This window comes from Ptychodera flava, chromosome 1 (genome assembly GCF_041260155.1).
Source record: "Ptychodera flava strain L36383 chromosome 1, AS_Pfla_20210202, whole genome shotgun sequence".
Taxonomy (NCBI): domain Eukaryota; kingdom Metazoa; phylum Hemichordata; class Enteropneusta; family Ptychoderidae; genus Ptychodera; species Ptychodera flava.
This window is the reverse complement of record NC_091928.1, coordinates 22,208,894-22,230,489: the sequence shown is the minus strand read 5'-3', so window position 1 is coordinate 22,230,489 and position 21,596 is coordinate 22,208,894. Positions and strand designations below refer to the sequence as shown.

At 36.9% G+C, this 21,596-nt stretch overlaps 2 protein-coding genes across 4 annotated transcripts in view; one reads left to right on the top strand and one right to left on the bottom strand.

Moving 5' to 3' along the window:
- Nucleotides 1-21,596, bottom strand: part of LOC139133082 (thymidylate synthase-like) — a 396,310-nt gene that overhangs the window by 88,879 nt on the left and 285,835 nt on the right. The gene's annotated exons all lie outside the window — the stretch shown is intronic.
- LOC139133042 (TNF receptor-associated factor 6-like) overlaps nucleotides 1-21,596 on the top strand; it is a 44,924-nt gene that overhangs the window by 10,062 nt on the left and 13,266 nt on the right. For both annotated transcript variants that reach the window (XM_070699442.1, XM_070699451.1), the window contains exons 2-7: nucleotides 4,828-4,977; nucleotides 14,677-14,935; nucleotides 15,842-15,893; nucleotides 19,920-20,018; nucleotides 20,377-20,538; nucleotides 21,008-21,157. In XM_070699442.1, coding sequence (XP_070555543.1) covers nucleotides 14,703-14,935; nucleotides 15,842-15,893; nucleotides 19,920-20,018; nucleotides 20,377-20,538; nucleotides 21,008-21,157 — 696 coding nt within the window. In that variant the 5' untranslated portion in view covers nucleotides 4,828-4,977; nucleotides 14,677-14,702. The remainder of the gene's footprint in view (nucleotides 1-4,827; nucleotides 4,978-14,676; nucleotides 14,936-15,841; nucleotides 15,894-19,919; nucleotides 20,019-20,376; nucleotides 20,539-21,007; nucleotides 21,158-21,596) is intronic.

The window sequence follows — 21,596 nt, the reverse complement described above, 5'->3', positions numbered from 1 at the left end:
CAATGTCATACATATGCACATTAATTTGTTTTGTGATACGATCCAATATGGCTGCTGTGCGGCCATTTTGTTTTGATTTTTTCATGTACAAGCCATAACTCAGGCATATCTCAACCAATTTTAATCAAATTTGCTACAAGGACATTGACCTATGTCATACATATGCACATTTATTTGTTTTGTGATACGATCCAATTATTTCCACCGTGTGGCCATTTTATTACGATTTTTTCATGTCCTGAACTACAACTCAGACATGCATGAAGTGAATTTATTCAAAAGTATTTTTATCAGAGACCTTAAATGAAGAGGACTCTATCCTCTCTGAGGACCTATAATCAAAGTACCCATTAACAAGTGGGGACTGTGTCATCAACGATGACTTGTTGAAATAAAAATGAAGTTTAAAAATTGAGATCATCAGATAAAAAAAGTATGCTCTCTAACTGATGTAATCCTTTGCGTACGTACGGTATGTACGAGCAATAGCGAGTGCATATATGAAATGAAGTGGTCAAAATTGAGTGGTATACCGTTGCTGGGTGTGATTTATTGCAATTACCGGTATATCATAACAGTATATTGAAATTCCGGTGTGGAATGTCAAAAAACGGATTTTTGCTCAAGTTGAGAGCTCACACGTATGCCAGCCGTGGTATATTGCCAATATACCACAGTTCTTTTCACGTCTCGACCAATCAGATCACTGTATTTGCGCCATCAATATACTGGTATGATATAATAAACAATATCACAAACGGAAATCAACATAAAATCCTTAGACCATAGACATAGACCCAAAAAGCGTCTTTGCTTAAACCAAGTACAAAACACTGTCTAATGATTGATTTTAATACTTCTGGAGCAAATGAGTTTCAGTAAATGGGGAGTTACTACCTGGCCCTTGGACTGATATGAGTCATGTGTAACCCATGAAATTTTTTGGCCTTTTTTTTTCATTTTATATCACCTATCAGTAGTTTCTTAAGTACCTGTGAACTAGATTTATATACATGATATTCACACTCATTCCATCTGTTGTATGAATTTTTATTCAATAAATAGAATGAAGAAGATATTAGAAAAAATGTAACAAGTTGCAAGTATTGGGATTCTTGTCAGGATCAAAGTGTTGACCATTTATCATCACATGCAAAGTGTCATTGAGAGTCCTTTCTCAACAAAATGTGGAAGTTTTATCGGATTTGAAATGCTACTGTGTCACAACTTCTCTCTATTTTATGCAATGTACACAGCAACACTGAAGAAACCCACCTCCTTGTGCTAACAAAGTACACCTAACATACCGTATGCAGGGGGAAAACTTGAACGATGATGGACGTCCGTGACAGCATGTAAATTGTATGGCTTGTGATACATATTGGTCGTCTGATATTCACATTCTTTGTCAAAAATTGAATTGTAATATTTTGCACGTTAAAAGATTACCCTCTGTTAATGGTAAACCTGGAGACAGAAATGTTTGTTGTACAAATACCGGTACACCAATACTACCGTACATGTATATTGCTAATATTTCATGAGGATTTGTATGGCAGTGAGCACCCTTAGCCTATTCAGGCACATGTATGTCCATGTATTATTTGAATACATGAAAAGGTTAACTTAAATTCAGTGACTGACACCAGAAATCCAAAATGTATAAAGTGATATCTGTTCCATGATTACTAGTTCTTCAACCACTGACCAAGTCACCAGTGTATGCCAATGTTGTCATAAACCAATGTCTGGTCCCTCCATTCCCTTCATGTGATCACCCCTCTGTATATTGGATTTTGGTGCAACCCTACCGGTACATGTATATTTAGTTTGTGGCGTATTCTTTGTTGTGCCTCCACTCGAAATTACAAAATGTAGGCGGGTAAAAAAGATAAAAAACACACCAAATAAAATTGACAGAAAATCATAAAGCCTTCTCATTCCTACAGTGCATACCTGTACCTACCGGTATATGCGTCTAGAAGCTTAATATGATAGAATTTTACTCGCCCGGTGGCCACCACATGGTTCAATGGTTTGATACGACTTCTGTCAGGATTTACCGTATTTATTTGCAATGACCTTGGTTTTACAATTGAATATCATCAACGATGGTTAAAATTCTGCATGAAAACTTTTTTTCCTGAAAAGCACGGAAAACCTACGAGCTTGTTGACACAAAACAGAATTTACTTACTCTAGCCTCATTATTTTGAAAACAAATTTACAAGCCATTGGGAAAACAAACATTTACCGCAGTAGGCTAATGCAAACTTATTTCCACATGGTTTCTATCAAACATGACAACGAAAAATGACTTCATACAGCCTTCGTGGTTATTCGTTCTTACAAGATGAATTCAAAGTACGGATTTATCACGCATGGTTCAAAAAAATCTAGCCAACAGTGCAGCGTTCATGATTTTGACTGTGTATCAGAGCATAATAAACCTTTGATCAAGCTAGAGCTTACAAAGTTCTTGTTCATACTAAAGAATACCTAAAAACAGATGGCGTCATGAATGTAAGTTCAAGACAGCTTTGCCGCCATGGTTAACGTACTTTGAGTCCTAATGTGAAGTGTGTTAACTTGCATCCGTCCTGTCACACGGCTTGGTCAGGTCACAGTAGCATCATTTTCAGGGAGGGTCCCTGCAGAGGGAACACTCAAACATACATACCAACAAGATGATGTATTCCGATCAAACTGAACTTGTTTGAGCTAGTTTGTGTGTGTTGACCTCACGATGATAAACTTCAATACATTCCTTGAATGCGACAGGAGAAGTTGACATTTTCATGACACTAATTTATTTAAAGTCAACATAAATGTCAAGATACGCAGATTAGAGAAGATCAGCTGTTACCCACAGCTGCTATCACCTATCATACATAGATATTATCACTCTCAGGTCAACAAAATAACACTACTGTACATTGTACCATGTTTACGAATGTCAGAGAAAGACATTCGAGTGGAAATATGTTTCTGTGCACTTTTCAACTAACGATGTCAGTGCCAGTAGCCAGTTTTTAACCAACTTCACCTGTTATGTTGTGCAGGTTCCACCAAGGTGACCTGAATGCAGAAAAACCCTTCGGAAGCAAGGTCAAAGAAATATGCACATGACGGCATTGCATACCGGTGTTAGGAAGTTGTGTATGGACAGCAAGCTAAGGTCGATGGCAGTCACATCAATTTGACCTTAGTCGGGTCACAGTGACCTACAAAAAGACTCAATACAATGCTCAGATATGCCAAAGGCACTTTTTATATGTATACTTCACATTAGTGTGGATTGTCATAGTTACTATCTTATGGTCTTGATAACTTTATGGGCGCACCATTCCTTTGCTTTCCAGTGGAACTTGTACTAGCTATAAACAAACAACATACAGCAATATACCGGTATATTGTTGATAGGATTTCTTTACTGCAGATATTATTGGGCTTGATGATCGATATAAACTTGTCAAGTAGAAGAAGGAAATAAAGTGTACCCTTTCTTGACACAAGCAAGGTTTGTCCATCATCGTAAACCACACGCCTCTTTACGGCATCAGCTTAGCGCTACCCGTTACCCCTGATTTTTGCGTAGGTCAGCGGAGTAGAAATTATGCTCTGGCTCGCAAGAATGGGTTTATCTACTGAAAGAAGAGTTTGTATATCTTGCCACCCAAGATGGCATATGGGGGGGGGGGGGGGGGGGGGGGGGGGCGGGCATTTTGCCCATAGGTTCACACACAGTGATTATCTACATGTAGTTGCAGTTTCAAAAAATTTGCTGCTCCTTGCCCCGACATATTTGCCTACATTTGCATGAAATTAACAGAGATTGAGAGGTACCGGTACATGTATGTGTGACAGATCAGGGAGTGAGAGGAATGGTACAACAAGGAGAAAGAAATTTGACATACGAATTAGTCATTAATCGTCTTAAAGTTCAGTTTAGAAGCATTTTGTGTTCCAGAAAGAGATGCATGTGAGCAACCTATGTCATAACTCAGTGAGGTCTCTCTCCCTGTCAATTAGGTTGGTCTATTTTGTCAAGGAAAAACTGGGCAAATTACAAGTCCATGGTCAAAGGGTCAGTGTGCGCAACTATTGATATAAAAAAAATTCATAACTTTATTCAAAATTATATCATGCCAGTACATCAATCCGATTGGTCGAAACATGAAAATACCTGTGCCATATTCGCAATTATTGGGACAGGCAAGAACTCTTAGCTTTTTGACGTTTCATTCCAGAATTTCCAATATTTTGATATAATAGCAATAAACCACCTAAGCAAAGGTAAACACTTGATTTTGACCAGTTCACTCTATATCATGTATTCGCTATCGCTAATATGTCATGAAACTGGCCAAAATCTCGTGGCATACTATCGCAGGGTGCGGTTTATTGCTTAAATAAAACATATATTTCCTCTTCTCCTTCTAGAGTTTGTAATGTGCAAATAAAAATTATGAGCCTTGCAAACACAACACACTGTGTGTGCAATGTTATTGTTGACAAATGAATTATAGTCCAGACTAAAATTCGCTTGTCAATAATAACATGTTTGACATTATACTGTACACACACATACCAGGTAGAGGCTGACTTTACGAGTTGAATACCACACAGTTTCATTTTTTGTGATCTCAGGAGTGGAACAAGAAACTCTATTTTACAAACAGAGTATTATTGGAAAACATGTCAAACGTACCGTAATATCTTGTGGAACATTGACTAAACTACTACCAGTAGCACATGCATTTGAGTTCCATCCCCCTTGAATAAACTTTCAGGTTTTGTGAATTTTGTCTTTTTTTTTTTTTGCAGACGATGAATACTCAGCTCATGGGAAGATGTCACTAATAGCTCAGTAACTCTGTACAACTCTGATACAAGCACAAGATGATTAGAATGTAGACAGCTTTCAACATCTGCACGTTGCTTTCCTTCAGTGTCCGAGAAGTCAAATTATGCAAGGTGTGTGCTTTTCATCTCAAATAATACCATGGTTGTTTTGTTGCTGACAACAAGTTTGTTCAGCTTCTAGGAGAAAGTGTTATTCTTTCTTTGCAAGACTGAGAAACTTATAGTTTGTCAGTACATTTCAATCCTTGACTTCTTTGAATTCCAGAAATGTCTGGCCGAGTGACAGCAAATCCCAATGAGGTCCTGTATACATGTTCACATTTATATGACATTGTGTAGACTGTAAACAGTCCCGCGTGACTTCTTTGCCTAAAATATCTATGTAGCCATGAGTGTGACAGTTGCCTAAGAATACATGTTGGTGTCAATTATATAGTTCTCCCCACCAAGAGTTGAACGGACGAAGAGTAGGTACATGTACAAGTATTTGACCTGTGAGGGCCACAGTGGCACAAGCAGCTGTCAACAGTCTAGACATGATGGTGTACAGTATGGAACGCTAATCCTCCAGAATTTTTCATGACACTTAAGCCACTGATGACCAAAATACGGTCCAAACATCAGAGACAAAGGTGGTGACCCTTGACCCCAAGGTCAAAAGGTCAACTCACATGTTGATTAATAATTTATCCTGCTGGACTTCTGTATGAATGGACTGACCTTAGGTGAATGGGCAAGATAAACTGACTTTTTAGAAGTGTTTATTCATGTATCTTTGAAAGATGACGGTTTGTATAATGAGTATGGAAATGCACATTGAGTGAAGATGATACCAGCTCAGTTTTTTTTAATAACTTTTCCTTTTCCAAAACAAAATACAGAGGCACAACAAAATGAAGGTAAACATGATAGTATTTTAAAAAACAATAGTATAGGTGCTTTGCGAAACAAAAAAAAATTTACACATCTTTCAGTACTATTTTGGGTTAAGAATTTCTATCTCGTAATTACTTTTTGCACTACATTCCTCCGCATCCTGTATTTGAGCTATAAAATCTTTACTTCTTAAAAAATTGCAAAATCAGTCCTCTTAGATCTGAAAATAAGAAAGTTTGCAGACAACACACACTGTGCTCTTTTTATCACAACTGGAAGTTGTGATATAGAGGTGGTTTCAACCGGTGTTTGATGTCGTCCATTTCCGTAAACGACAAAAAGTCAAAAACTGCGGAACAGAGTGCGTTGATATTTGATACTGATACATAGACTGGTTCCAAGGTTCCAATTCCGAAAAATGGAGCCAAACGGAGCGCCGGTTAGATAGTTTTGGGAAATTTCTAACCCCCTTTTTATCTAATTGATTTTAGGGGTCTTTCATACATGTAGTTTTGGAATGTACACCAATCCTGCATTGTGGACTGTTTTATGAGTTGTTGAACAGAAATGAGGTTTTGATGAATGTTAGAAATATGCAGGATGGCTGATTCGAAGTATAAGAGATTTCTATGGTCTTTTGGGCATCAAAAGCATTAAAAAAAAAACATATTTCATAGTTTAGATTCTCACTTTTGAGATGACCCTAGGCATTTGTTAAGTAAACATCCTTGAGTCAATATACAGACTTTGACATTCCAGAGATTAAGTATCCACAACCTCACATGTTACAGTCTTTCACTACAATGGTATGGCCCAAACCCATTGTTATCAATGGAGAGTGTGGACCTGTCTACAGGAAATTGGGGTGAACAGGTTAGACAATGACGTTACAAAGTTGTAGTACCAGCATAGAGTCCTGAGCATCTGTCCATGTGTTCTCACAGCAAATTACAGGGAAAAAAATTATTTTAGAAGTTTCTCTCCTTTAAATAGAAGTATATTACAATTTAAACCTGTCATGGATAGATTGCTCTCAAATGATCTGAAACACAGTTATTGCCCATTAGCAACAAATCTGTAGCAAGATTTATGTAAAGTTCATGAACTTACACAAGGTATTAGACAAAAGATGACCATGACTTTGCAACTTTTCAACATTTATTTCATTCAGATTTCCTCAGTTTAGTGTATAATTTTGTAATCTTAATTACTGTCAACTTAGCTTTACTAACTTATTCATACCTCATTATTCTTACACTACTGTTATACCTTATAACGACAAAATTTCAAGAGATGCATATATGATTGTCACTTAACAAATAATTTACAAATATGTCTTCTGCTTTTTCTCCATATGCATATACATGTCTCTTTTCTCATAAAAAATGAGCTTAAAATCGCAATGTGAAAAATAGTCTTTCAGCTATATGTTGCTCATTGACTTCGTGGTCTGTCTAATTCACAGTGAGTGTGGTTGTTGATAAATGCCGATAATACTAGGCGGTCATTATGTCCAAGCGCCATTGGCGGTATTTTTTAACATAATGACCATAGGTCATTATCACTACTGGAAGTTGTGATATAGGGTTAGCTTCAACCGGTGTGGGATAGTGTCCATTTTCTGTAAACGACAAAAAGTCAAAACCCACTGAACAGACTGCATTGATATTTGGTAGAGTTATTCAGACTAATTCCAAGGTTCCGATTCCGAAAAATGGAGCCAAACGGAGCAGCGCTTAGATAGTTTTGGAAATTTCTAACCCCCTTTAACTAATTGATTTTAGGGGTCTTTCATATATGTAGTTTTGGAATGTACACCAATCCTGCATTGTGGACTATTTAATGAGTTGTGGAACAGAAATGAGGTTTTGATGAATGTTACAAATATGCAGGATGGCTGATTCAAAGTATCAGAGATTTTCATGCGCTTTTGGTAATAAAATTGATAAAAAACAACATATTTAATGTTTTAGATTTCTCACATTTGTTATGACCCTTAACATTACAGACTTGATGACATAACTAGCTGCTGGACCTGTTTACTGGCGCATTGATTTAAAGACAAAGATCGTTTTATTTTGTAATAAGGACGTGTGATTTCGTAATAACATAGTCTATTAGCCTGGAAATGTGATTTTTGCGAATATTGCTTACCCCACTGACAAACAGTGTGGTTTGAAAATGGCTGGAATTCGCTACTTCGGACTTTGTTTTCTGTGTGGATTTACTGACAAACTCCAAACCCGCAGCACCTACCCATTCAGTATTTCATGTACAGGTGTACCCAGAGATAGAGTAGTTTCACAATGTGCCAGTTGTGATCAAGTGCCATTGGCGCTATTTTTGAATAATGCATCACAGAATTTTGTCGTAACATGCGACATTTCACTGCTCCGTCACACATTTTTGGAATGTATCAGTGCCAGAATGTTGGGGTGGTAGGTCTTTTTGGTGAAAAAGGAACAGGGTTTGTCGTGCGAGTGATGACACTTTTGGTTGGCAATACTTTTAACCACAGTTAGATATGATCAGTGTCAAGCACTGCAGATAGTGGAAGATATATTCCTGAATGCACTGAGGTCATACAAAGACAATTCTTGCTATGAATCATGACAAGTATTTCGTGTACCGTACTATGTTTCAGAGAGAAAATATACCGGTACTAGGATAAGAAATGCACGCTGTCCTTTAATCTGATATGGTGTGCCTTAAAATGCTATTTTAACATTGTCTCTTTCAGAGTAATTTTTATCAAAAGTTATTTAAATAGCTTGTCAGTACAGAGTTGATGTGACAATATTTTACATTCATCATATGATACAGCAGTCAAGTATGACAGTATTGGGTCAGTGATTTATGTATCTGACACATTTAAGATTCATATTTTACAGTCCAATGAAATGTGAGGATCATTTGCAATATATCAAGACCATAGAAATGACCCCTCACCTAAAGAGGTGAACCCCCTACCTCACCCCAAGTTACGTGTGTAAACATGCAACGTACACGTTAGTGGACAGTCAGGACTCAAAAAAGGAAATCGCAGAATGTTACTCGGAAGTTTATCACTAACAGGGTGGAGAGTATCTTGCAGAACACAGCAAAGGCTGAAGTCATGACAGGTGTGGCCAGTTTGTTTGTGACCTTTACTGTATCATTTGTGACAAATGTCAACAAACTCCGGGTAGTTCAGGATCTAAACATGTCAAGAGCACATTAGCAGAGAGCTTGGTCAGATTTCACGAATGCGGCGATTCTTCTAGCAGAAGTTGAGGGAGTTTTCGGGGAGGGAATGGAGAACACACAATATCAACAGGTGTCCGTGGGATTACCGTGTACTATTTTTGTCTCATTGATGACCGCTGACGGTGACCATTGAAGTTTTCAGTGAAAGGAGGAAGTATACACAGACAATTTTGTGTGTCACTGGGCTGTAAGTGTTGTATATATGTCTGTACTGTAACTAGAATCAAGCATTCCAGTTGCATGCATTTCAGTTCACAACCTTCGTTGAACCCTTGCTACTCCAGATTTTTGTATTAATCCTGTGAGCGCTACAGCCAATTTCTGTTACCTTTATGAAATATTCCCCAGTCAAATTTTTGCAATTTTTTGCCAAAATTTTGATAGAAAACTGTAGCAAATGAAAGGAGATGGCCATTTGATCCAAAATTTATCAAACAAATTGCCAAAAATTTCATAAAAATAGATAAAATGTTGCACTAAAATTTTGGTGGGAAAAATTACAGCACTCAAAGGATTAACCTTGTGCCCATATTTCATGCAAATTGAAGGCAATTGCAACATTTCTTCACTTCTTGAAACATGAAAGCACAAAAAAGGCAAGCTAAGTACTAAACAGATACAAGTTACTACTTGTTTGGATAGCAAATTTTTATCTGAGATAGAAAGAAATATGGCCATATTTACAGTGCCTCTTATATGGGTCTATTCAAAGATAAGATACCTTTGTTGCAATACCTTTACATCTACAGCTCTTACTTCCTGGAGTTTCAGATGTCATGTTACAATATGGGTCAAAGTACAGGGTGTTGCAATGCATATTGGGTAAAAATTTCCTCTACCTGTGATTGGTATCATAAAGTGCTGTGGATACAATCCAGTCCAGAGTATACCGATAGTATACAGTATTCTCTTTGAGGTCACAGGTTAAAGTGAAAACGTGTGTTCTTGTTTACATTTCACAGCCCCCCCATGTGAAACATTCTCCTGGCGATCTGATATCCTGCTCTGCTGATAGAGTGCAATGTCTCAATCAGATTTCAGATTTTGTCATTAAAGCTCAGAATATTTGATGCACATCACCGACCTAGCCGGCCACATTGCATCGTTGGTGTGTAGAGTAAAACTTGTTAAATTTCTATTTCCAAGCCAGGAGAAGCTGAGCAAATAATCTTCCTTCTCTTAGCTCCTTTACTATTGTATGGTCTTAAATTTGATTGTTAATGTCAACTTGAGAACACTCGTACATAATTGGTATCGCCTACCAAACTGGTCAAATCGGTGCACTAGAGATGAAAATGTGTTTCCCAGCCCAAAGGAATTAGTTTTTTTACAGGGGCATAAAATTTTACAACTCTGGAAATAAAGTCAAGGATGTACCGGTACATTAATGCTTCACCTAGGATGTTTGTGAGGAAGGTTATCGTAACCAAGAATGAAACGCCAATGAAAACAATGAAATGTTTGTTTCGTCGTTTGTCAGTAACTCTTACAGTTGGTCTGATTTCAACAAGTAAACTTTCCCTTTCTGCAATTAACAAAATGTCAGTTTCTGGAAAACAGTCAATGAGTTGTGTGACGTTATGTCCACAGTACTTGAGACGAATATTCCTACTTCAGTTTGGTATGTACCGTGCATGTACCAAAACAGAATTTGTACATCCACACGGTAGAATGAAGGCAGACATTAGTGTTGATATACCCTGTACACATATTCCCAGAGAAATTGCAGCAATTTTCTAGAAAAGGTCAAGAGCCCAGCTCACATTTGAATGCATGTTCTTACATTTTGTAATGCATACTGTAGTTTGAATATTTGAATTACATAATTTGCTTATTTTGAATGCATAGCTTGCATATTTGAATATATAATTTGCTTATTTTGAATGCATAGTTTGCATATTTGAATGCATAATTGACGTATTTGGAATGCATGGTTTGCATATTTGAATTAAATTTGGCTTATTTTGAACACATAGTTGCATATTTGAATTTACATAATTTGCTTATTTTGAATGCACAGTTGCATATTTGAATGCATAATTTGCTTATTTTGAACACATAGTTGCATATTTGAATTACATAATTTGCTTATTTTGAATGCATAGTAGCATATTTGAATATATAATTTGCTTATTTTGAACGCATAGTTGCATATTTGAATTACATAATTTGCTTATTTTGAATGCCTGGTTTACATATTGGAACACTTAATTGGTTTATTGAGAATGCATAGTATGTATATTTAAATGCATACTTGCCTTCTTAGGAACACACACTTGGCATACTCTGCATACATATGATATCGCACATATTTTTCATGCATACTTGACATATATTTAAGGTAGGACACAACTCAAGCCAACATTTTAAAGTTTTTGCCGATTTGAAATTTCTGTTGGTACCAATCAATTAGGCTTGTAGATAATTTGTAATGTGCTGTTTGTACGGTACATTTTTGATCTTGTGGAATCTAGAGAAGAAATTGAAAAGAATTTGCAATTAGAACAGACAAACCACTTTTTTATGAGACATCTACGGTATGCCAGTATTACAGGGCACATACACAAAAACTACAAATTGTCACACTTGTACAATCAGTAGCAGAATCTGTCACTGTATTTGCCAAAAGTGATTTTGTTTCGGGCAAAACATGGTGAGATCAGGTCTTGCAGGAAGAGTAGCAGCAAATTTTACCATTAACCTTCACCACAATGGTTTTGCCCAAACGCATTGTTCTCAGTGGTGATTTTGGACCTGGTCACAGAAAGTCAGGGGTATTACAGGTGAAAGGCTGGATTTCTATGCTCAAATGAACAAAGATTTCATTTAGATTTACGAAGCTGGATAAAAAGTGCTTGGGGTTCTTCGGTCCTTTTCAATGGACTTTCACTGGTTCATTGAGACACATGTGGAACAGCTTTTAATATTACAACAGTACATTAGTCAGTCCCAAAACATTTACCAATGGTCTGAAACATTAACTTTCAAAACAAGCATCCAAAAGCCTTGTAAGGAGCAATAACTACATATATAGTATACATTCCCTTCACATTAAGGTAGATCACGTCTCGGGGACAGATGTGCAGACTCTAAAACTTTTTCAATTCTTTTCTGATATACCACTTGTGAGGTTACATTTTAAAGCTCTTGGTGTAAGAAAACTTCACTGGCTTAGTTTTTCAAAAATCAAAAATCGTAATTTTCTCCATAGAGTTCACACAGGGATGGCAGCCATTTTGAATTTTGAATATTGAAAAATAGTGGGTTATTTGTTTCTCTAGTACCAAAATTTGCACGGTGACCCCCGATTTTTATTCTTGATTTAGTAAGAGAAGGGCTGAAAGTTTCATTAAGGAAAGTTTGAGCAAAAGGTTTCTTCTTTCACTGTCAAGTTAAATTAGTTTCCCCCTTTAGGTTTGAAATTGATTTCAAAATTCAAACTGTGAGAAGAGGAAATTTTACCATAAAACTATTAAAATGTTAATGATTGTTTGTAATGTTCATGTACCAGTACTTTTGCAGGATGATTTCATCTGGGTGTGAATTGTACTTCCTGATCACAGCAGTGTACCATATACTAGAATAAATACTTAACATCAACAGTTGTCAAATTTACAACCTGCTTGACCAGTTCAAAGTACACTTTCGAGTTTCCTTCTGGCTGGTTTAAAAGTCATAAACAAATCACGGCCAAACCATATACAGTTGAGTGGAAGGTTGTCTGCGACTGAACCAATCATGTTGACGAGCCCCAACTTATCATGTGTGTATTAGGTCACAATGCAGAATAAAGAAAGTCTGTTTTGATTTAAGGTTCATGTCGTTCAATATTTGATTTGTAGAACAGAAGTATATATAAAATATGTGGGATACTTAGCCTATAAACAACACCCAGCAACAGTTTGCCACAAGATTTTGACCATATGAAATATAGGGCACACTGTATGCATAAGTGATAGCGATCTCGTGAAGTGGTTACAATCAAATGGTGTACCCATTGCTGAGATGGTTTTTGTGTAACAACAGTATATTTAAATTTTTGTATGAAGTGTCAAATAATCAATTTTTTCCCTATCTAAGTGCTCACCAGCATTACGATTGTCTTCCAAACATTTCATGCCTTGACCAATCAGATTGCTCTATTTGCGCCATCAATATACTGGTATATTGCTAGTACTGCCATACGGGTTGAACCCAGAATTCACATGGACCTCAGTACAAACAAAACCCCATGGGCAAATGCATGTAGAAATATGTGTATTTTATGCATTTACTCGCCCAGGTTTGTCTGTACCACTATCATCTGATGTTTTGTGTGCACTTGATCCACTGAACACAGTGTGTCCAGTGATCTACCCAGGATTTTCTGATAGAGTGGCGGCTAATTTGCATAACGATAAATGTAATTGTTATGGTAATGAGTATCTATTGTTTACCAAAAATTATAGAGTGGCGGCCACCACTCTATAATAGCTCTGGGGAGAACACTGGTGTCAGTTCTATTCTGGAGTAAAACTATTGTTATAACACTTGTTAAGTGAAAGGTAGATGCCGGCCTGAGTAGCAGTGATTGCGATTGAAGCCTAATGAAGGTTTGTTACTAAATATAGAATTGTATTTACAAGACACTTGTTACTATTGACAGGAAATTGGGAAAAAAAATTTCTTGTTTTTGGGAGTGTTTATTGTTTCTTACTGAACTCTATTATCAGATCCTTTGACATGTAATGTCAATGCTTGCTACCATAACATTGATGACAACAAACTACCAGTTTTCATCATTCTTGTATGCATAATTTCTGAAAGCCTCCACAAAATCTCCGATATATTACAATTAGTCCTGTGACGTTATAACATGTACCGTACGCACCGGTATGTATCAGCCCTATGACACAAGTTTTTGTATGTAGCATCCTACAGACGTCCCCTATCAATCATGTTATTACAAACTTGTGCTTTTACATCAATTTGACTTTTTTAACCCATTCTCCTTATTTTATGTGTAGAAAGGTCACAATAGGTCTGCCAGCCTTGTTGCAGACACTGTGAATGAATGAATATCTTGTAGTTTAAGGATGCTACATGTAGCTTAAGACTCATTTTCATAGATTACCGTTTGTTGTACTTAGGCTCTGAGATGAACTCAACTCTCCCATGATGCATTGCTAATGATAACAAAATGGCAGAGTCCCGTGTATTTTCCAGTTTCAACTGTCAAATTGATGAACAATTTGAGCAGGTAGATTTTGTAAAAAACAACTGACAAAGTCCGTATGCTCCCAGAAAGCCCTGGAAAACTCCTGGAAAATGAAGTATAACCCTACAAAATCCTGGAAAATTGATAATTCACCCACAATTTTCAAAATGGACAAGTTTATCGGTTGTGGTATTGGAAACTGATATTGAAAATGATTTTTGAAAAATGATTGTATGTTGCAAATCATACCTGGAAAACTATTTTAGACCTAAAAATGACCTTGAAAGTCTTTGACTTTTAAGTGACTTTGTGTATAGTGGCCTTGAACTGATAAGTGATTAAAATGCTGTACACAGTTTTGCTATTGAGGAAATGCAAAAGTGTACCAGCAGATTATTTCCACAATGTGGCGTGACTATAATTTGAAATGCTTAAATACAATAATGTGAACATTGTGATCATAATGCATTGAAAACTTTTTTTCGTTGCAGGCTAATGGTTTCGTAGCCAACCAATCATGAGTCAGAGATTGGAGAGTGGCATGCCAACTGGTCCTGGACCTCCGTCTTCCATGGATCCCAGGTACAGCATGTACACCACCACTGAGGAAACAGAGGGATATGACGTGCAGTTCGTGCCTGCCCTTGAGCAAAAGTACGAATGTCCTATTTGCCTGATGGCATTGCGTGATCCGATGCAGACGGAGTGTGGACATAGATTCTGCAGGGCATGTATTTATCGCTCTATCAGGTAAAAGACATGTTAAGACACTTCACAAGTACTAAAATCTGAAGGCATGAAAAAGGGCCACTGGCATCTGTCCTTATTGTATCAGAATTATAAAGCCTCCTAGAAGGTTCTGGAAAAGTCGTAGAAAATCTAGTAAGTCCTATAAAAATTGATAAGCCACCCGTAATGTTCAAATCACAAAATGGTCGGTCATCTTATTGTAAGAATAGATATAGAATGATACATAAAAATGATGTATTGTGAATATGATACTTGGAAAATGGTGTTATTACCTTTAAAATTGCTGTAAAAGTTATTGAATTGTACGAGACTTTGAGTGTATACGGTAGAGCGTGGGTTAAACTACATTTTCTCAGTGTTGGCATTGCACACAATGAACAAATTGCAAATTCCTCAAGGATTTTGTATCAGTCCATTGTTCACTTAATTTGTGCTTTTTCTATTATACAATCTTTTAAACAAGACATCCATCATGTGAAGTACTCATTGTACAATCAGTTGTTGACCTTTCAGTTTGGTTTTGTTCTTGTCTTCAATGACAAAAATGATGCATCGTTATGTTCACTTTTAGTCAGTCACTGACCAAACTGACCAACCATCTGTCTTCCCATCAGAAAATATCTTGTCCACAGATTTGACTTCACTTCTGGTGAATTTTCCTCCTTCCATGGCAACCTATCTTGCATCATTTTGACATCTGATACTCCTGAAGAACACTGGATCCAGTGTTCATAACAAAAACAATGAGGTTTCCTTAGAGGGCCTTCATAGCTTTACCACGCAGCCTGACCCCTTAAGATAATAGAGATTAATACAATTGTTTAATGTGGGCCCACTGTTTGTCAGTCTTACCAGACACATTTTGGAATATTTTAAATCACCCTGATGGTGATATTTTTCATGCAGGGATGCAGGTCCAAAGTGTCCAGTTGATCAATCGCCACTTTCAAAGGAAAAGGTAGGCACATTTTAGTTTCAGGCTTCCTCATCTTACACTTGTATCCTGAATTTGATCAAGCAAAAAAAAAGATGCAAATCTCCTCTGACTCACTACTATTGCCCATGTGCATATGTGATTCAGAACCAATTGCTAAAATCTGCTCCAACAAATTTCTTTAAATCTTTACTGAATGTGTTACACAGCTACTGTACCGATATGTGCTCTTCAATTGGTTTTGTGATGGAATCCAATATGGCTTCCACACGACTATGTGGTCATGGTTTATTTAAAGGTATTCGGTCACCTGTTTTTTAATAGCCAATCACAGATTTTATGCGGGTGGCCGTTTTTTAAAAAGGGCGCCCCCACACGACTAGCCATGGCATACTTAGCAGCGTCGTCTGCATGTCCTTTGACGTATCAAATATGGAGGACCGACAGCTACAGGTGTTACGGGGTAGTACGCTAAGCCCCGCCCCTTTACCATATATGGAATATGCAAATTTACAGTGACCGTGTACCTTTAAATGTAAGCAGAACACAACTCAGACCCGAGACAAAGCTAAACTAATTTTTTGCTCACGTGTTGACACACGTGAGCATATGTCGCAGCGATGTCTGTCTGTCTGTCTGTCTGTCTGTCTGTCTGTGTACTCAATATCTCAAAAACGGCTCATCAGATCAGAATCAAATCTGGTATATAGATTCAGTTTGCAAATGGCAAGAACTGATTAGTTTTTGGTGGGTGTGGCTTGCTTACTTTTTGCTCATTTGCATAATTAATGATTTTAGAAAAAACTGATATATATTGACAACGACTGCACACAATTTGATGAGATTCGCTACTAAAGTTGATCACACCAAGATATATCAGCTTTGAAAGATATTAAGGGGTGACGTGAAAGATAAATACTAATATGCATGTTTAATGAAATTTTCCTAATTAGGAGTATATATCTGAATTTACTCAATCAAAATTGACGAAACTTGGTATGCATATTGAAGATACTATGATTTAACCTTATTGAAAGTCATTGAGCATTTTTACTTCATGCAAATCCTAATTTGCATATTTAATGAATTTTTGAAATTAAGGATATATATTTGAAGTTACATGACCAAAATTGATGAAACTTGCTATGTACATTAAAGATACTATGATAGAACATTATTAAATGTCATTTAGCATTTTTACATCAGCCAATTCCTAATTTGCATATTTTATGAACTTTCCTAATTAGGGGTATTTATCTGAATTGACGAGACCAAAGTTGATGAAACTGGCTATGTACATTAAAGATACTATGATAGAACATTATTAAATGTCATTTAGCATTTTTACATCAGCGAATTCCTAATTTGCATATTTTATGAACTTTCCTAATTAGGGGTATTTATTTGAATTAACGAGACCAAAGTTGATGAAACTGGCTATGTACATTAAAGATACTATGATAGAACATTATTGAAAATCATTAAGCATTTGAACTTTAGCCAATTCCTTATTTGCATATTTAATGAACTTTCATAATCAGGGATATTTATCTGTATTGACTGAACAAAAGTTGACAAAACTTGCTATGTACATTAAAGATGCTACGATACGACATTATTGAAAGTCATTAAGCATTTTTACTTCATCCAGCTCCTAATTTGCATATTTAATGAATTTTTGAAATTAGGAATATATATTTGAATTTACATGACCAAAATTGATGAAACAGTTACTTGCTATGTACATTAAAGATATTATTATGTTGGCTAACATTATTGAAAGGCATTAAGCATTTTTGCTTCAGCCAATTCCTAATGTGTGTATTTAATTAACGTTCCTAATTAGGGATATATACTTGGATTTATTTGATCAAAGTTGGCATAACATGCTATGACATTGATGATTATACCAGGTTATACCAATATTGGAAGTCATTTCGCACTTAAGTTTTCATGTAAGCTAATTAATAGTTTGCATATCTAATGAGCTTTCAAAGTTTGGAATATATAGTTTGAAAGACTTGACCAAAGGCAATTACACTTGCTATACAAGTGGTGATACAATTATAGCAGTCAAAGAAATTAATTGTTTCTATTTCAGCTAGCTAATTGCGTATTTGCATACTTAATGACCTATAGAGTTAATCTTTGGTGAATATTGTTTATTATGTTGATCATAATACTTTCAATGAAGTTGCAAACATGTGGCAAATGTTCAAATTTACACATAACTGCAATATATAATGAAACGCGTGAGCATTTACAGTTCATATTTCTTGTTGATGTGTAAAGTTTCTTATGTGACATATCCCTGTCAAAATGTAAAAACGCTTTTCTCTTCACATTACATCCATCAGGGCATGAGATTTGAGGCGAGCGATCGCTCTGCTTGCCTAGCGCTCGCGCAAATCAAAATCCACGCAAACGATTTTCCGCCCGCATGGCAACTTTGACAAGACTGCGACATGTTCAAAGGATGAATGCACGGCAAAAAAACTGGCGTCTGAGCACGTGTTCATCATCCGAATGACAGGCTACAGCCTGCAGCCTTCAGCTTCTTTTTTGTAAAAATTATTTAAATTGTAGCGAACATATGAACAAGAGAAACAAAGGCCATGCGCACGTGTGCCCATACCATGTCTTCTATTTCTAAGCTTTGCTATACATGTATATGCATTCACGTTCCGAAAACACACGTGGCTAGTACTAAAACTCATCAAATTGTGTTGCTTTATATGCGATGTCTCTACAGTGTACGCAACCACGACTCGGACTATTGAACGTAAGCCTGGCATCTGTCCAGAGCGGGCGCTCCCATAGATCATACAGGCAATTCATTCAACACGAATTATCATTATTTTGCGATCGTCCCTCATTTGTTCATACTCATTTTCTTGAAAAGTGTTTGGCTGACTGCATAATTAGGAAGAACCGTGTTCTCGATGAATTAAGAGCACAGAGATTTCAACAAGAATTGAATATGCAGTTTGGAGAAATATTTGAAGACGTTGACGCACGATCGCCGTGCTCATATGCGTACTATGAAAACCTCGGAAATACGGCGTGCAGTTTCTCAGCCGAAAACAGCCGATTTTGAATCCAAAACTTGCGTTGATCTTCGTTTACGAGCACATCCACCTCGCCTAGGTACACGATGTGCTCAGCCGCGCTTATAAACTTACGCAAAGCCTACTTTTCTCTCTCTATGCGAGGGAAGCGTTCCTATCCGATGCCATTGTTAATCTCATTCAACCCATGAGCACTCGGGCAAAAACCAGCCTTGCAAACAAAAGAACATCGTGATATCGAACTTCAAAAGTAGACGTTCTGAGAGGAGTGCAAGAAGAGAAAATTGTGAAGTTTGTAAAACTTCTGAAGAGATAAAAAGAAAAAATTATTTTGTCAACAGAAAATGATCATCGTAGATTGTAAATAGCTAAGAGGTGGTTAGAAATAATGTTAATTACAGAGTGCTACATTGATGGTGTTATATCATAGCACAGTAAGTTGTACGGTATGTTGTGACTTGTCCAGTGATCAGGACTATATTGCCGATGCTGGTTCTTACTACATGTATAATAATACTTACCTTAAGTTCCTATAACAAACAAATATAACAAAAACAAAAAAAAAAACAGAAAAAAACTAAAAATAGATATTCTCAAGTAGAATGCACAAGACACGATTAATGATTTCATAATTCATTTTATTTGCTTCACTCTCCCTATGCATTTCAGGGGAGTAGTTTTATCACTCTCGTAACACTCCCGCAGATAATTTTAGGAGAGTGATTTTCAGCTCGAGCTCACCATCACTTTTTAAATCTCATGCCCTGATCCATGCATTACCACTTCTGTGCAAATATCTAGGTCGTTTCATTCAAAATGGAATGTTTTATATGTAAAGCTTAATTCTCTTCCAACTCTACAGTGAACAAGTCCTCGATATGCCATTGACAATGACTTCCTCATGGAAATCATATCTCTGTTTGCATTTCATCTCAAATGATTTATTGAGGACCACAATTTATGGCTAATTTTTTTATTGCAGGTTTTTCCAGATAACTTTGCCAAGCGTGAAATTCTAAGTCTGACAGTACGCTGTCCAAACTCAGGATGTACTACCACTCTTGAACTTAGGGATTTAGAAGTAAGTGGCTTTACATTCCAATGCTGGTAGCTGTCTGTTCAAATTTCTTGTACTGCTAGTTTAAACTGTTGACTTGGTTTAACTCTTTGAGCGCCAAGGTCAATTTTTGTCACCTTTCTAAACTTTACACTAGTCATTTTTTTTAGATTTTTGCCAACATTTTGACAAAAACCCATAGCCAATGAAATGTGATTTCCATTTCTTTACATGTGATGTCCATGTCTTTACATCAGCCCTGTACCAGTACACACAGTGTTTCACCAAACGAAACCTGCCATGAGTCAATGGTACATTGGTTTACATCGAGAGGACGCACCAAGTTTTGCCACATTTTGCAACATTCTTCTTTTTGTTTCAGAACCATCGAGAGGAGTGTGAGTTTTTCACCCAGAGTTGTCCCAATGGCTGTGGTGTAGCTGTCTCAAAACATTCAATGGCGTTGCATTTACAAGCAGAATGCGTTAAGAGAAGTATACTCTGCCAACACTGCCATAGACCGTATATCTTTGACCAGGCCCAAGTAAGTAATACAAGAATACTGTCATATTGACTGAAAGATCCATTGCTCAAGGGCGCCCTCTACACTCCCTTCTCGCAACTGTGCCCCCTTTTACAAGAGGGGGAAGTGTACCGGTAGAGAGCGCCCTCGAAAGACTGATCTTTCAGTCTAACTCCTAAGTTGGTCAAACCCATTAAATTCTGCCATCTGTACTGTTATGGCACCTACCACCGATCATTAGTTTAGAGTGCCTCATGAGGGCGCCCTCTGAACTATCGAGTTGGCGCATATTCTTTGGATATTTCCCACATTTTCTTTATTCAGCAGTCTATCAATATAAATAGCAGTTGAGATGCTCTAAGAAAGGAGTTCACCATTGTGAAAAGTGACTTTTTAGCTGAACGAAAGGTGCAGCGTTATCAAATTATCCCTCTTGTTTGCAATCTCTCATATCTGTAAAATAACAGAAAGTTTCTGATAACTTTTCTAGCTTCACAGAGCCGAGTGTCCGGAATTACCTGTAGTCTGTGAGTACTGCGGAATACAGTTGCCCAGGCGGGAAAAGCAGCAACACATTGACAACCAGTGCCTCCACGCGTTTGTACCCTGCACGTACAGCAGTGTAGGTTGCAACCATAAGGTAAAAGACTACTCTATCACTTCTGTCAATCACAGATCTGCTTCCCCATGACCTCTCACCTTTGTCAGCCCCCTCTGATAACAGAAAATGGCTACTAGATTTGCATTCATGCGTCTTATCATGAGCCCAGTATTCGTAGACTCCAATTTTATTACAAATCATGTTTTTCTTGGCACGATAGTTCTACACTCAGTAATTGTCATCATCAGAACATGCAAAATTTTGTTTCAAGAATTTTTTTTTTCTAAGTCACCAGCATGCGACCTTTTTTCTCAGAATTATTCTTCTTTTCATTTCCATCCATTTGAACGTTTTTTCCTGCATTTTTTTATTTAATTTTTTTGAGCCCTCCCTCTTAAGATCTAATGGTCTCTCCCTTGCTTTAATACGTGCCTCGATGTGAGTGCAAAGTAGTGCACTGATTTGCATAGGAACATCC